At 40.8% G+C, this 14,664-nt stretch overlaps 1 protein-coding gene across 1 annotated transcript in view; it reads right to left on the minus strand.

Annotated features, from left to right (window-relative positions):
- The window catches only part of RASEF (RAS and EF-hand domain containing), a 32,956-nt gene extending 20,641 nt beyond the window's left edge, over positions 1 to 12,315 (minus strand). The window contains 5 exon segments of the mRNA XM_018080911.2: positions 854 to 944; positions 1,793 to 1,942; positions 11,960 to 12,054; positions 12,057 to 12,195; positions 12,197 to 12,315. Of these exon segments, the coding sequence (XP_017936400.2) occupies positions 854 to 944; positions 1,793 to 1,942; positions 11,960 to 12,054; positions 12,057 to 12,195; positions 12,197 to 12,315 (594 nt within the window).
- Between the last annotated feature and the right edge of the window lie 2,349 nt (positions 12,316 to 14,664).

Below are 14,664 nucleotides of genomic sequence, written 5' to 3' on the forward strand. Positions count from 1 at the left end.
CCCATAGCAAACATATACAGACATTCAGTATATTTTGTGTCCTACTGAGCAATAATTATGCCCATAGTATATGTTTTAATTAATGCATATCTTATGTCGACATTAGAACACTTTCACGAACTGTTACTCTTATGCATATTATAAAGTTAGGCTTATTTTATATTAATTTAGTAAAACAAAGCAGACAACTGGTTTTGCTGCTTTGAATTACACAGTCACATGTGATTCTAATATATCTTTCAGTGGGTAAGGACAAGAGGACTTTTGTACTTTTCCATCAAGACTGCCAGTTTGTTGAAACAACAGCTAAAACTCAAGCACATCAAAACAGATTTTCCCATCAATATTGGGAGGTGCAGGCCCTCACACACTGTTATCACAATTACCCTCTCTTAAGTCCACAACTCTATAAAATGTAGTTGCAGGACAAAAATAGAGGAAAGAAAGATCACTACTCCAGGCCAGTACACAAATTAGTACTAAATGATCTAAATTATCTAAATTCTACATAATTTCGCCTACTAGTTTCCACTCCTTTCTGGTGCAAGATCATTTTCTCCGATCTGTTTGCAATACTGGTCTCAGAAAGAAACTCCCCTTGGTCAGCATATCCTCACAAAAGAGAAAGACATTTTTTTTTCTTGGTTTTCATCACATCTGACCAGACATTCCTCTTTGGGAAAGCATTAAGAGCATTCATTTTTATCTTATGCATTGCTTCTTTTCATCTAGGCCCTGCTTTCAGCAGCTTTGAGTCAGCCCATCAGGATCAGAACCATACCCGGCCATCAATTCTGCTTAAGACCACTGAGAGTTTGGTAATTATGAAATTCTGTAAATATAAATTACTCACTTCCTTTTTAACTTTATGCTCTGCAGCTTGTATCCGTTGTTCCATCTCTTCCTCTAGCTCACTTAGCTGAACTGCTGCTTTCTCCTGAGCTCTAAAATTAAAAAAAAAAAAAAAAAAAAAAAAAAAAAAAAATTCTCTTAGCAATTGCCCTCTGGTTTGACAGAAACACTGTGTGAAACACACCTGCTTACCTCAACTGAAACAAATTAGACAGTCATACATGGAAACACTTTAACATTGCCCAGACCTTGAAACTGATGTGCCTGGGAACCAAAATCCCACATTATTTTGAAGAGACTGGTCAGTTAGATTTTAAATAGTAGCTGACAGATGATGATGAGCCTGAAATACATCATATCTGCATTTTTTAAAATTAAGTTACAAAAATAAAAGGCCCCTCAGGTTATCCTGTGAAGAGACTTCAAAAGGGTAACTGCAGTAACGTGCATCACCCACACACACGAGATCTCTGTTCCGAGCTAATCTGTTCAGTTGTGGCAGTAATTATGTGAGACTGTAAATGCCAAGTAGTTAAAATAGGGAAATATGCTCCTTGAAGCTCAAGAAGCAAAAATATGGTTTCTAAAATGAAAGCATAATGGACATGCATCATAAAACTCAAAGTTGTGGCCAAGGCCTGTAACAAACGGGGATAGAGCCTTCCAAAATCTTCGTTCGTGAAGTCTAGCCATGATGTGGCCAAGGAGGAGGAGTCAAAATGTTTTAAGACATTTAACATAACAATAGAGTCTACAAAAATTTGGTCCAGAACTTATCCAAAGTATGAACATGGAACCCTTTGCAAGCTGCTATATGTGTTTATGCACAAGTGCATGCATGGCTTATTTTGGCATTAACTCTCAGTAGTTTAAGCTAACAAAGCACGACAGACAAAAAAAAGAAACTACAGAACTGAACCAGAAACACAACTCACTATACCTTTTTACTGCTATGGCCAAAGTTTCCATCTCTGTGCTTTGAAGTTTGATCTCTCGGATGAAGTTCTTAATTACACGCTCATATGACTGGATTAATCTTGGTTCCGCTATGTGTATGTTCTGATACAGAACACTGACCTGCTCTTGTCTGAAAATGAGAGAAACCATGTTAATGCACTTACTCGGAAAAATGTTCTACAACAGGTTTGAAAAATTTACTGCAAATCAAGATGGAAAACCTCTTTGCCTAGTTTTAAAATTTAGCAAGCTAGATAAGGACTTTGAACATTCAGCACAGTATGTCTCAATTCTTCTATGTTACATTCACTGTTCCCACTTCTCTACTTTCATATAGCTACTGCAAAAAAAAAATAAATTCATAGTTGGAGAATTGCTAACATGTGACACATTTCATAACTTCCTAGCACTTCAGTAGTTATCCTTCAGAGCTGTAAACTGCTCACCAAAACAGGCAATAAACTATTCCAGAATAGTTTCAAATTTTAGACGGAAGCAGACACAGTTCATATTCAGAAATAGCTGCTGAAGAATGTCACTCGTTCAAAGAGTGTAAATATACACAGTCTTTTAAATGAGTTTAATGTAAAATAGAAATAGCACTAGCCACAGTGAAATGGATAGTTTATCAGCCTTGCAAGGCAGATAAATTCAGCACAGGCTAAAACATAAAAAAATTTTAGTCAGCATACAAGATTTTTAGAAATATGAAATACAAACATGATACAAACATCTCTGTTCTGCAATTTTCTATGTTCCTTTAAATTTCACCAAAAATATGCTTACTAGTAACATTGTTTCTTAGAAAGCAGGCAAATAGTAGGAAAATTACTTGTTACTTGACCTTAACATAAAAGATCTGTTACTTAAGCAAATGTTTTCGTGACTGTCCTGCAAATCAGGTGACTGACAAGATTGGAACTTCAAGGACCTATATAACTATATATAACATATATAACATGCACAATGTCAATACCAGAGATTTCCTACCATAGAAATTATTAATGGAGTAGCAAAATTGAAGATTCAGTGTCTTACATTGAAGGGGGAAACAATTAGACTGTGCTTACTGTACTTTATGCCAAGAGTAGAATACTTTAGCAGTGGAATAGTGCAATGTATTTCCAAAACTTTCATTCTCTTAACAAGAATGTCACACCCACAGCCACTCCCTCTTCCAGTTTCTTCTGAACACTGTCAAGAGTATGCAGGGGATGCCACAAAGAAGGCCAAGGCTCACTTGGAATATTAAGGACAAGAAGAGCTTCTACAAGTACATCATCAGTAAAAGGAAAATTAGGGGAAATCTGGGGCTACTGTTGAATCAGATGAGTGCATTCTGGTAATGCAAGACACAGGGAAGGTAGAATTACTGAATGCCGTCTTTGCCTCAGTTCTTACTGCTGAGGCCAGCCCACAGGAATCCAGATCTTGGAGGTAAGAAAAGGCCGGAGAAAGGAAGAATTCCCTTTGGTCACAGAGGGTTGAGTTAGAGATGGTCTAGGCAGACGGATGCACCCACCAGTGCTGATGGAGCTGATAAGTGTTGTTGCTAAGCCAACCTCCAACATCCTTTAAAAAACACATAGAACAGGAGAGGCCTGATAACTGGTGGAAAGCCAATGTTACTCCCATCTTCAAAAGGGGCCAGAAGGAGGACCGGAGAAACGACAGCCCATCAGCCTTCACCTCAGTCCCTGGAAAGGTCATGGAACAGATCCTCCCAGAGGTCATCACCAACCATGTTGAAGGAAAGAAGTAGTCAGCATGGATTCAACAAGGGGAAATGCTGCTTGATCAACATGATAGACTTCTATGATGGCATGGCAGGACAGGTCAACAAGCATAAAGCAGTGGATGTTGTCTACCTTGACTTCAGCAAGGCTTTTGACACTGTCTCCCACAACTTCCTCATAGGTAAGCTCAGGACATGGGTTAAATGAATAGACAGTGAAGTGGATCAAGAACGGTAGAGCTCAGAGATTGTGATCAGAGGAGTAGAATCCAGTTGGAGGCCTGCAGTCAGTGGTGTTCCCCAAGGATCAGTACTGGTTTGAGTCTTGTCCAACTTGTTTATCAACAACCTGGATGAATGGATGGAATGTAGCCTGAGCAAGTTTGCTGACAATATGAAACTGGGGGGAGTGGCTGATACACCCGAAGGCTGTGCTGCCATTCAGTGGGACCTTGAGAGGCTGGAGAGTTGGGCAGAGAGAAACCTAATGAGGTTCAACAGGGCAAGTATAGGGTCCTGCACCTGGGGAAGAATAACCCCAAGTACCAGAACAGGCTGACCTACTGGAAAGCAGCTCTGAGGAGAAGGACCTGTTAATCTTGGTGGATGACAGGTTGACCACAAGCCAGCAGCGAGCCCTTGCAGCCAGGAGGGTAAATGGTATCCTGGGGTGCATCAGGAAGAGTGTGGCCAGCAGGTGGTGGGAGGTGATCCTGCCCCTCTACTCAGCCCTAGTGAAGCTATATCTGGTGTATTGTGTTTGGTTCTGGGCTCCTCACTACAAGAAAGACAAGGAGCTACTGGAGAGGGTCCAGCAGAAGGCCACAAAGATGATCAGGGTTCTGGAGCATCTCTCTTATGAGGAGAGACTGCAGAAGTTGGGCCTGTTTAGTCTAGAGAAGACTGAGAGGGGATCTCATCAATACCTACAAGTATCTCAAAGGCAGGTGCCAAGAGGATGGTGCCAGATTCTTTTCAGCAGTGCCCAGTGACAGGATGAGGAGTAATGGCCATAAACTAGAAAACAAGTTCCACCTCCATGAGAAAAGACTTCTTTGTGTTAAGAGTCGCAGAGCACTGCAACAGGCTGCCCAGGGAGCTTGTGGGGTCTCCCTCTGTGGAGACATTCAAAATCCATGTGGACACGTAACCTGCTGTAGATGGGGCTGCCTTGGCAGGGGGTTGGACTAGATGATCTCCAGAGTTCCCTTCCAAATCCTAACAGTTCTGTGATTCTTTTCAAAGTATATGCAAATATACATTCCCAAATTGAAGCTAGAAATCAGTAAATCGAGGCTTCTGAGCCTCTGCCTTACATCTAAATCTGCTTTAAGACAAAGTACTCAGAAGCACAAAGGATTTACTGAAAGATTTTATTTTCCCCTCTGGGATTAAAAAGAAAACTTTTATATTTCACATTCCTTCTTATTCCAGTGACTAGCTATCACCCAGATGGATTCAAAATATCTCAGTGACCCAGTTTTAGGAAGTACTTAGGCTTAAGAAGCCAAAGAATGACCTGTACAACTTAAACCGTGCTGACCATGCTGGCTCCTCGAAAGGGCCTGAAAGGCTTTATCGACCACAGCTGGTCACTGAAACTCTCAGTGACACTTATGTGAGTGTTTCTATGGCAAACAAAATTGATGGGACTTTATTTAATCACTTATGCCTTCAGGAAGAAGTAACACACTTTCATGAACTGGGAAGACTGTTATTGATATAGTCACTCCAAGTATCCATGATGAATTAGCAGCAAGTACACTGTTATCATGTTTTATAGACATGCAGGATTTCAGAAGGATGCAGCTATGTACACACTGTATCAACACGCAGTAAGTATTTGATGTTTATTTGTTTCAAATTGCCATTTCCTATCACTCCTCTGTTTTCATATGCTTTGGTGAATACCATTGACACCACTGCAGCAGGACAGATTAGCTGCAATTAATATTGCCCAATTTGTTTGTTTGCCCCAAGTTCTCCTTAAACACATGCTATTTCTTTCTGTAAATTCATTAGTTCTTCAAAATTAGTTATCAAAGAAGATTTTACAAATGGATTTCACCAAGTTGACTTGAACTCTAAACAGTCTGTCTTTTTGCTGGACAAAAAGGTAACTAGAATGCTCTTACTTCAGTTTCAGGGAAATTAATCTAAAATGCTTGAGTCTGCCCTTCAAAACTAGTCTTCCCTGAAATCCTAAAATCACTTTTCAACGTATTTAGCTGTACCTCTTTAAGTTCCACACAAACAAAACTGTAGACATTCACAAATACTAATGCATAGAAAGAGCATTTTTTAATACACAACATGAAAGACTGTCACTTTGTTCATCTGGCACTATGGTTACACTACCCACCATGCATGCCTTTCTGCTGCTTCTGCAAAGTACAGGCACAATACCCTAGTACCCCAATAAGTATAGCATTCTGGCCAAGTACTGTTCTGGCAGTACTAAAGTACTTCACCCCAAAGGTTTTATAAAATAAACTGTCTGTAAAATTAGTACTTAGTAACTGTAATTAGTCAGTATTTGCCCAACTTCACATGAGTTAACTTAAGCAAAGTTACTGTATTTACACGGTTTCAGAGAGTTCCTGAGAGAATTACATAAAGAAAATAAAACTAGTCTGATTATAAAGCAATTTGTAACAGGGTAGATTTAAAGAAGCACAGTAGAATACAGGGGGAGCAGCAGAAAAGGCAAAAAAAAAACCACATCAAAACCCCCACAACACTGGTCTTAAGAGATATCAGATATTTAGATTATATTAAGTGTCATCATTTCATTTAACCCCCCACAGCTATATGAATCCTTATTAATTCATAGAATTATTTTTGGTTTGCTGATCATACAGTGACCATTTGCCTAATGATCCACACTCCAAATGTCGCTCAGAGGGAGTTGATGGAATTTTTCAACAAATAACAACTCTACAGTTGCTCGGTATCTTACATGTGCCCCCTATGCATTTAGCAGAGAGTATGCCATGCTACATGGGCCTCCCCTCCTAAGGGCAGTACTTGGTTTTAGAACACTGTTCTAATGACCTCTTCCTAGTGTAGGTCAGCTTGTAAAATTTCTCTTATCACTGGTAGCAGCTCTGTTGTGGTATGGACATGAAGAGGTGCAGTATAAGGTGGTCTGAGCCAGGAATGTCTGAGCTGGGTGTTCGGTGGAAAAGAAAGATCAAGCATTTTGCATCTGATGATTGTCCTCACTCTGGAGACCAATCACCTGTGTGTGCCACCAAGAGATAGAGAAGTACCTTTTTCTAAAAAGCAGACATATTGCATATGCCACTCTGCATCAGCAACCATAAAAGAACAACCATATCTGTTACAGAATGGATAGGATCTGATTTTGTCACAGCTGAGTACCTAACATCTTCTAGATTGAATGCCTTGAGGAAAAACAGATTACACAAAATTTTAACATAGTTTAAAATTGAAGGTATTTGTCAACTTGAAGTGCTATGGATTTTTTTAATACTGCCTTCTCTTTTTCTGTATCTGCCCCTTCAGATACAGGCTGCATTAAAAGAAGAGAAATAAATCTGCAACCCCCAGATGAGAGAGCTCAGCCAAGGTCTGATTCCCAGAGAAAGAATTTTTAATGTTTCCAAGGCACAAATGATGTTCCCTTCTGATAACAGAGGAGTCATTTAGAGCCAGTGGAGCAGGAGTGCAAAAGACTGTGGAACAGGCAGGGAAGGATGAAGTCTGTGGAAAAGGAGAATGCTTCAAACAACACTGTTATGGCGAATGGTCGTATGACAGTAAAATACCAGGAAAATGAATGCTACAGTGCTTAAGTTAGTTAGCACAGTTGCTGTTCTGATTAAAGCAAAAAGCAGAAGAGCAGTAAAACTTCAGCTAGCTCAGAAAGTCTTCTGGCTCACAGAAGGGCTTCCATCACATTTTCAACAGAGCATATCTTTCAAACCCCTATCGCAAGACGTATTAAAAGACAGGACAACACTCTTACAGCAGAGACCCCCCTCAGTTATAAGGGAGGATCCAACATTTGTTTTGCCTCTGAATTTGCCTTTATCCTCTCTCCAGGGAACATGCTTCAATTTCCAAGGAAACCCCTCCAGTTCTGATATCATCATCTCATGGAAGTAAACACTTATTGCTGACAAGAGTTAATACTGTGTTTTATATTGACTTTGGCAAAAATGCATCTTGGCTTGTGACAGCAAGAGCATGACATGTTTTGGATGCTTTTTTTATTCAGCAGAGCTCCTCTTCTTTGCTCAAGTACATAAGTATATCCCATGAGCATCACCTGTCTTCACAGTTTAAACAGCTTGTGTTAAGAAGAGCATGCTTTTCTCACTTTATCACATTCCCCAGATCCACATTTTCTATACAGCTTCAGATGACATGACTCTGGGGCATACTGTTATCATAATCACATTAAGTACATTGGAACTGTATGATGCATAAAATCTCACAGTCTGGCAGCACTGAAATCAGAGCCTGATGAACAGTCAGCTTGGCCAAAATTACAAGACATACAAATAAAACAGACCCCAAGACTAAAAAGCAAAGCAATGAAGTATGAGAACTCTCAGAAGCAGACTTTAACTCAAGACAGGGATAAAAACTTTCTGCTCCAGATTCATCCACCCCCACATGCTCAAATTAATTTAGTTCATTTTCCAATAAAATTACCCAATTTGCCAAATATCTCACAAAAATTGCCCTAGAAGGCTTAAAGCCTTTGTTGACAGTCCCAAATCTTCATTCTTTCTGATTGAAGGTCTCTGATATTAAATTTAAAAATCTTTTTTCCAGAAGTTTTTTGCCTGTAATTTATAGACAGAAATAAGTGTCATAGCATTCATTAGTACAGGTTTTATCTTGGAAGTGTCAGTGGATGTTGGATCATTCTTTCCTCAAGCTGAGGAATGGAAAAGGATAGACATCAGGAGACTTTCCCCCACGCTTACAGGAGCACGTCTATCAGGAGCATGGAGGGAACCTTTCAGTCTTACTACTGAAATTCAATTAGATCTGAGATTGGCCACAAAAAAGAATGCAACACCCAGTAACATGGTCAAGGGCTAAATCCCTCCAGTACGAGCAGTGCAGTGGAGCACTCACTGCCTGGAACACCAAATAGGTACACTTCTGAACTTTTTTTGTCTACTCCTGTACCATTGCAAATACTTCTTAGAGGAATAAACTAATGAATATGGCTGAGTTCTCAATAAAACAGATCTCCAGTGGCAATTCACTACATACACATATAAGCCAAAGGCATTGTATTCTTTTACGTTTAATTATTCATTATTCCAGATTAAATGTAATCATATAGAAAGCTAGCCGCATTTTTAAATGAAATGAATGCCAAAAAAAACCTAAAAAAACAATGTAAGTGCAATTCCACTAAAATCTGACTTCACATATTAGGTCAACAGCCTGGAAAGACTCCGTACTTTTTTTGTCCTAGTGGCAAAATTTCCCACCAAGCACAGGTAAAGACTAAGGCAAACAATATTTTGACTCACAGTAATCACCTTACCAAGAAATCCAACTGAATTTGGTCCAAAAAATCTGTTCAGATGGGGAGGAAAGAAGCAAGGCTGAAAAGAAACTCTTTAACATTACTCTTCCAATACAGCCACATACAACCAATATAACCACAACTTCAGCACAGACTTGAATGTTTTACAGTATAATCTAACAGAACTGTGTAACTGATACATCAAACTGCAGAGAGGTATAATCCATCCCATAATAAAACTAAGTTTTTAAAAAAGTAATTAAATTCAAAATACGCTTATTGTAATGTATGCTTATTTTAGTACCTGGCACAAGGCAGGAAGTACCTGGTAGTAAATAATGTTGCATCAAATGTCTGCTACTACACTGAAGACTGGATCTGTTACTGGGTTTCACACTTCATTATGGAGGTTTATTTATGGTTTTTGAAAGTTCAGTAGCAGAAAGGGAGGCTGAACCAGTTGCTGAAACAGCGACAGAACCTTTTGTATTACTGAAAAATTTCCCCTTGATTTCCATGGGTATTCAATCAAGCTGAAGAGTGACAAAGACCACAGGTGTTTACTGTGCGATTTTCTCCTACATCAATCCTGGTTTTATCTCACTATTTCCATCTACTATGCCTAGTTTCTCTTTATATAAACTGTAACAGCATCAAAGCACATGTGCCAGTGTTTTGCTGGTCTGGGGCCAGAAGGCAGAGCATTTTGAGGGACTGAAACCCAAAATGATCACGATAAAAACCACATAATTGAGATAAAAAAAAAAACATGGACAACTAACTGCACTCATCTGGGTTTAAGGAGCTTCTTTTTGTAATTACTTTCCTCGCAGTTTTCACCACCAGTGCTACAACAAACATATGAAAAGTAACAAAGCATAAAGTAAGAACATCAACTGTCTTATAGCACTGAAGATGCAGTTATGTTCTGAGCTAGGTCTAGTTTTCAATAAAAAAAATAAAATAAAAAAAAACCTTAAGTGACACACAATTAAAATAAATGAAATAATTTAAATTAAAAGATAAATAACTTTTTGGAATTCCAGCTTGTACTTCACATGATTTTATTATATTCTGTTGCTTAAGATTCCTCAAATAATTTCAATATATTCATTACTCACATAAGTGGTCCTAATGATTTTAGTGGGGCTACTCACATGAAAAAAACCCTTACATGTATGTTTCAACAAAAAAGGTGCGGCCTGCCAATGGAAATAAGCTGAGCTGTAACACAAACCTGCTTCTTGCAATTCAGGAGAGGAAGGAGAAATAACAAGAAAACAAAGGGCACACTGTTCTTCAGCTAATGCTGGCACACACCTAATCAATACAGCCAACTATGAAGGATGTTCAAAGGTATTTATAAAGCTGAACATGAATAGGAAACATTTACATCAAATTACAGCCAACCTCATAGTATTTAACTATCAAAATTTAGTTAATTGCAGTTTTCTTGTAAAAGAATCGTAACATAAATTACATTAAATGAGTCATAATGAATTTAGCATAAGTACAGGATGCATCTGCACAGTGGAGCCAACAAAACCTATTACCTTTCTCTCCTACTATCCTTTTAGACAATCAGCTAGACTACACTCAAACTACTGCTGCAACACATGGTAACCAAGATACTGACATAGACTATTACCAAAATTAAATTGATGCTTTCACAAGTTACCACTGTTCATGAGTCACATTTTTTTTCACCTCCTATTGAGTTTCTGTCCGACTTTAGGTTAAGTTATTAACTGTTCCTGCAAACTTTCAAACAGCCTTTTGTTCTTGTTCTCTTTCTGTAGAAATCAAGAGTGTAGAAAGGAGGGCATTACGAACAAGTTAAGACAGTCCTACGTAAGTTACTGATCCGTCTGAAATGGGGCAGTCCAATAAATCTATCCAGGGCTAGTCCAAAAAGAAAACTATTTATTCCAGTTGTGCACATGAGCAGCAGGTTCTGTAACTGAAAATTTCTCTGAAGAAACCTTTTATCTCATAATCCAAACACATTTTTAAATGTGGCTAGAACTAAATTATTAGGATAAGTAAGAATTTAAGGAGCAATATCTATACATAGATATATTCATATACACGCGGTTTTTTAACTAGCTGCCAAGTCCTTAAAAGCAGATTGTTTTCCATCATAAATTATAATTTTAAAATGAAGAAGAATCACTGTACTTTTCATGGCCAACATTTTCACATCAATTTTGAGCACCTCAGGTTTCAGGTAGATTACTGCAAGTCACCAAAATGTGCCTCTGTAGATAGGAACCAGCCTAGTACTGACATACCCGTGGTAACCGGGTTTAATCTCAAACCAAGTTACTATCAATTATCTTTATTTCCCTGACACCTAGGGCAAAGGCTCTCACGAATTTCAGTGAGCTCCTCAGACCGAGAGCCGTACGTATCAACACCGTTAACCTCGAGGCAAAATTGTTGGTGGCCAGTATTTACCAGGAAAAGGCTGATAGGGCTGCAAGAAAGGTGCTGGGGCTGGTCGGGGAATAGCGTGGGGAGAATGTTCCTCCGGAGACGGCAGAACTTTGCATCCCGTACGTTCCACCGGCCGGAGTTTCCCACGTGGGTAGCTGGCAGCGCAGCGGAGAGTAAGCAAGCGAGCAGATGCATGCTGGAAAAACAGCGCTGAAAACCACCGAGGCCAGGAAGCAGATGTGAGGAGGGCTCTACACACCTGCAGGCGCAGGGGCCACGCTACAGGGCCATTTCCCAGCTGGGATTGCATCAGCACCGGCGGCAGGCTCCGCCGGGAGAGCCGTTTCTGTCCCGCGGGGCCGCTGTGCCGCCGCCAGCCTCAGCCCGCCAGCCGCGGGAACGCGACCCCGCGCCCCCGCCGGACCAGGGTGGCACGGATCGGGCGGGCCTGGACCTTACCTGGGATGTACCTCGCCTCGTCTCCGAGCCGCACCTCGAAGTCCTTCCAGGGCTGTTCCAGCCCCGCGGCGACCCACGCGGCCGTCTCCTCCCCTCGCCCTCCTCGCCCGCAGGCTCGCCGCCGCCGGGCTGCCGCCGCGTGGCGCCGCGGAAGCCACGGGCGAACTCCGGGAAGGTGATGGCCCCGTCGCCGGTCGCTGTCGAGGCGCTGAAGATGGCCCTCGCCTCGGCCGGCGCACCGCAGCTCGGCGCACAGTGCGCGAATCCTCCGCTCGATGCGGCCCGAGCCGTTGGCGTCGCACGCCAGGAACAGGGAGCGCAAGCGGGACAGTTCGTCCCCCGCCGCCTCGGGATCCATCGGCCGGCGCCGGGGGCGCGGATCCTCCGACCGCGACCGGCACTGGACAGGTCGGGACGGGCGAAGGCGGCGACCCGACCTGCGGCCCACTGGGGCGGGACAGGTCCTGCTCCGCCCCGGCGCCCCGCGGGGCCGGGCGCGCCAGGGAGGCGGGAAGCGGAACGCAGGTGGCGGCTCTCGGCCGGGATAGGTGCCTGGCAGTGCCGCAGCGGGACAAAGCAGGGCGACCCCGACCCGGCAGCCGGGAGATGCCGATCCCACTTTCCCCTTTGCCCTTGCACAGGTGACTGTTTACAGCATCGCGGACTAAAACACACGTCTCACCCCTCTGCAGCACTCAAATATGAGTCCCGATACTCTGCGGTCACCATAGGGTGTTAAATCTCACTTCTGTTTTCCCACAGAATAAAAATACTCCTGATGTTCTTGAAGACCAAGAATCCAGGATGACACAAAGTTTCAACAGATAAATTCTTGCTGACCACGAATAGTCATGGAGTTAAGCAGTGCAAGTATGTGCTCACCGATATCCCACCACCAGTAATTTAGAAATGTGCATTGTTAAAATACCAGATTAAACTGAACATGCAAAAGCTGCATTCAAGTCAATAAACCAAAAGAGCTAGATTTTCAGTGCTCTGTGAAGAACTACCATCTGTCTTCCTTGACAGAAGTCAAGGTGTCTTCCTTGACAGAAATCAAGGTGCCTCCCTTGTTGAAGTCAGACTCAAAACTTAGACTCCATTTGAAGCAGTTAAATTTTAACAGATTTTTTGAAACTATTATTTCCCTACACTTATTCTTGTTTATGTCTATCTACAAATGTAAATTGTGCATACCAAAGTTGCAATAAACAGAATACAAATCCTACTGTCAAAACAACATTTTCTTATTGACCAAAACAGAGCCTAAGCTAAGTATGTGTGATCCAGCAAAGCACAGATAGTCCAGACCTCTCCTTAGAATAAATCACGTACTGTAAATGGGAACTATAAAGTACTCCTCTGCCTAAGAGATGTGGAATGCCCTCAAAGGAAATTATAGTTTTTTTAAAAAGCTTTTGACTACTTTCTTGTCAAAGTTAAGCAGGCAAACAACTTATCTCTAGACAATAAAAAGTTTTGTGAAATGTTCCCTGCACTTTAGAGAAATACAGTTGTTAAATAATTTGAAAAATAAATTTTAGCTTAAAAATGTTAGATAATTTATGATTTTATACATTTTTGTCATTATATTTCCACCACACAACTGCAGAACTACTAAAAGTAGTAAAGTGGTATGATCATCAGTTTCCTAGTGTTTTTGTTAAACAAAACTAATTTAACAAAAGTATTCTTCCTATTCCATGGTCTCTCATCTGCCCATCAAATTTTTATACCCAAAGAGTATCATGAAGACCTTATGGGGTTGATGAAGGGTTGTTCAGCCATCCAAAGAGACAAATTTATCTCGATTATACAACCCAGCTCTCTGTCCATAGAAGCAGGGACATTTGGTTGTCAGAGTGAACAAGCTCATGAGCTGACCTGCAACAACCTCATCCTAGGCTGAATTGTGTCTGACTACACAGACAGGGAGTTCTCACTCCAATCAATGTGCTCACCTTCTTGTTTGCTTTTGAGGCTGCAGGTTTATAAATTGACATTTCTCAGTAATCCATATCCTACCCACTCTTTTACTCACTCTCTTGTGTGTATCTCTTGTGGTAGTGACCACCTTGGGCTGCTACAGTAGAGGGCATAGACTTTAGACATGTAGTGTCTGTTGGGATTTTTTATTCTTCTTTTTTTTTTCTTTTTTTTTTTCTCCAATAGTTAACATCATCTTTTCCCAAGCTTTTCTATGTAACACTGTTCTGGATACTACTTAGGATTTGATCATTCTACTGTGAAGGTCTGAATTTTTGTTTTCATTAAAGGCTTTATGTTTCTCCCTATATGATGCAAAGTAAATAGTAAGTAACACTGAAAACAAACAGAAATCTTCACATTAACATTCCATTTTTAATCAAACCATATGAAAGTCTTGCAATAAAATTTGCCAATACAATGCCTACATGCTTTGTGCTTTAATGTGCAGGTAGTTCCTTGTGTATTCAGTGGATTTCATTGTCTTTGACATCTCCCTTATTTCCGCTGTTAGAGAAGTTTTGTCACACAAATCTCAGGCACTGGCATGAAGTACAGTGTCTCATTTAGCACTGTCATGGCATACATATATTCTGCTAAATAGATGATACAGCGTTGTACAGTACCACACAAGTGCTTGCTTGGCAGTCCATGGTTTAGTTGAATAGTCCTAACACAACAGCACAGAGACAACAAATAAAAGATGCTTATTTGATGAGAC

This window comes from Manacus vitellinus, unplaced genomic scaffold, assembly GCF_001715985.3.
Source record: "Manacus vitellinus isolate BGI_N305 unplaced genomic scaffold, ASM171598v3 scaffold_50_pilon, whole genome shotgun sequence".
Classification (NCBI taxonomy): domain Eukaryota; kingdom Metazoa; phylum Chordata; class Aves; order Passeriformes; family Pipridae; genus Manacus; species Manacus vitellinus.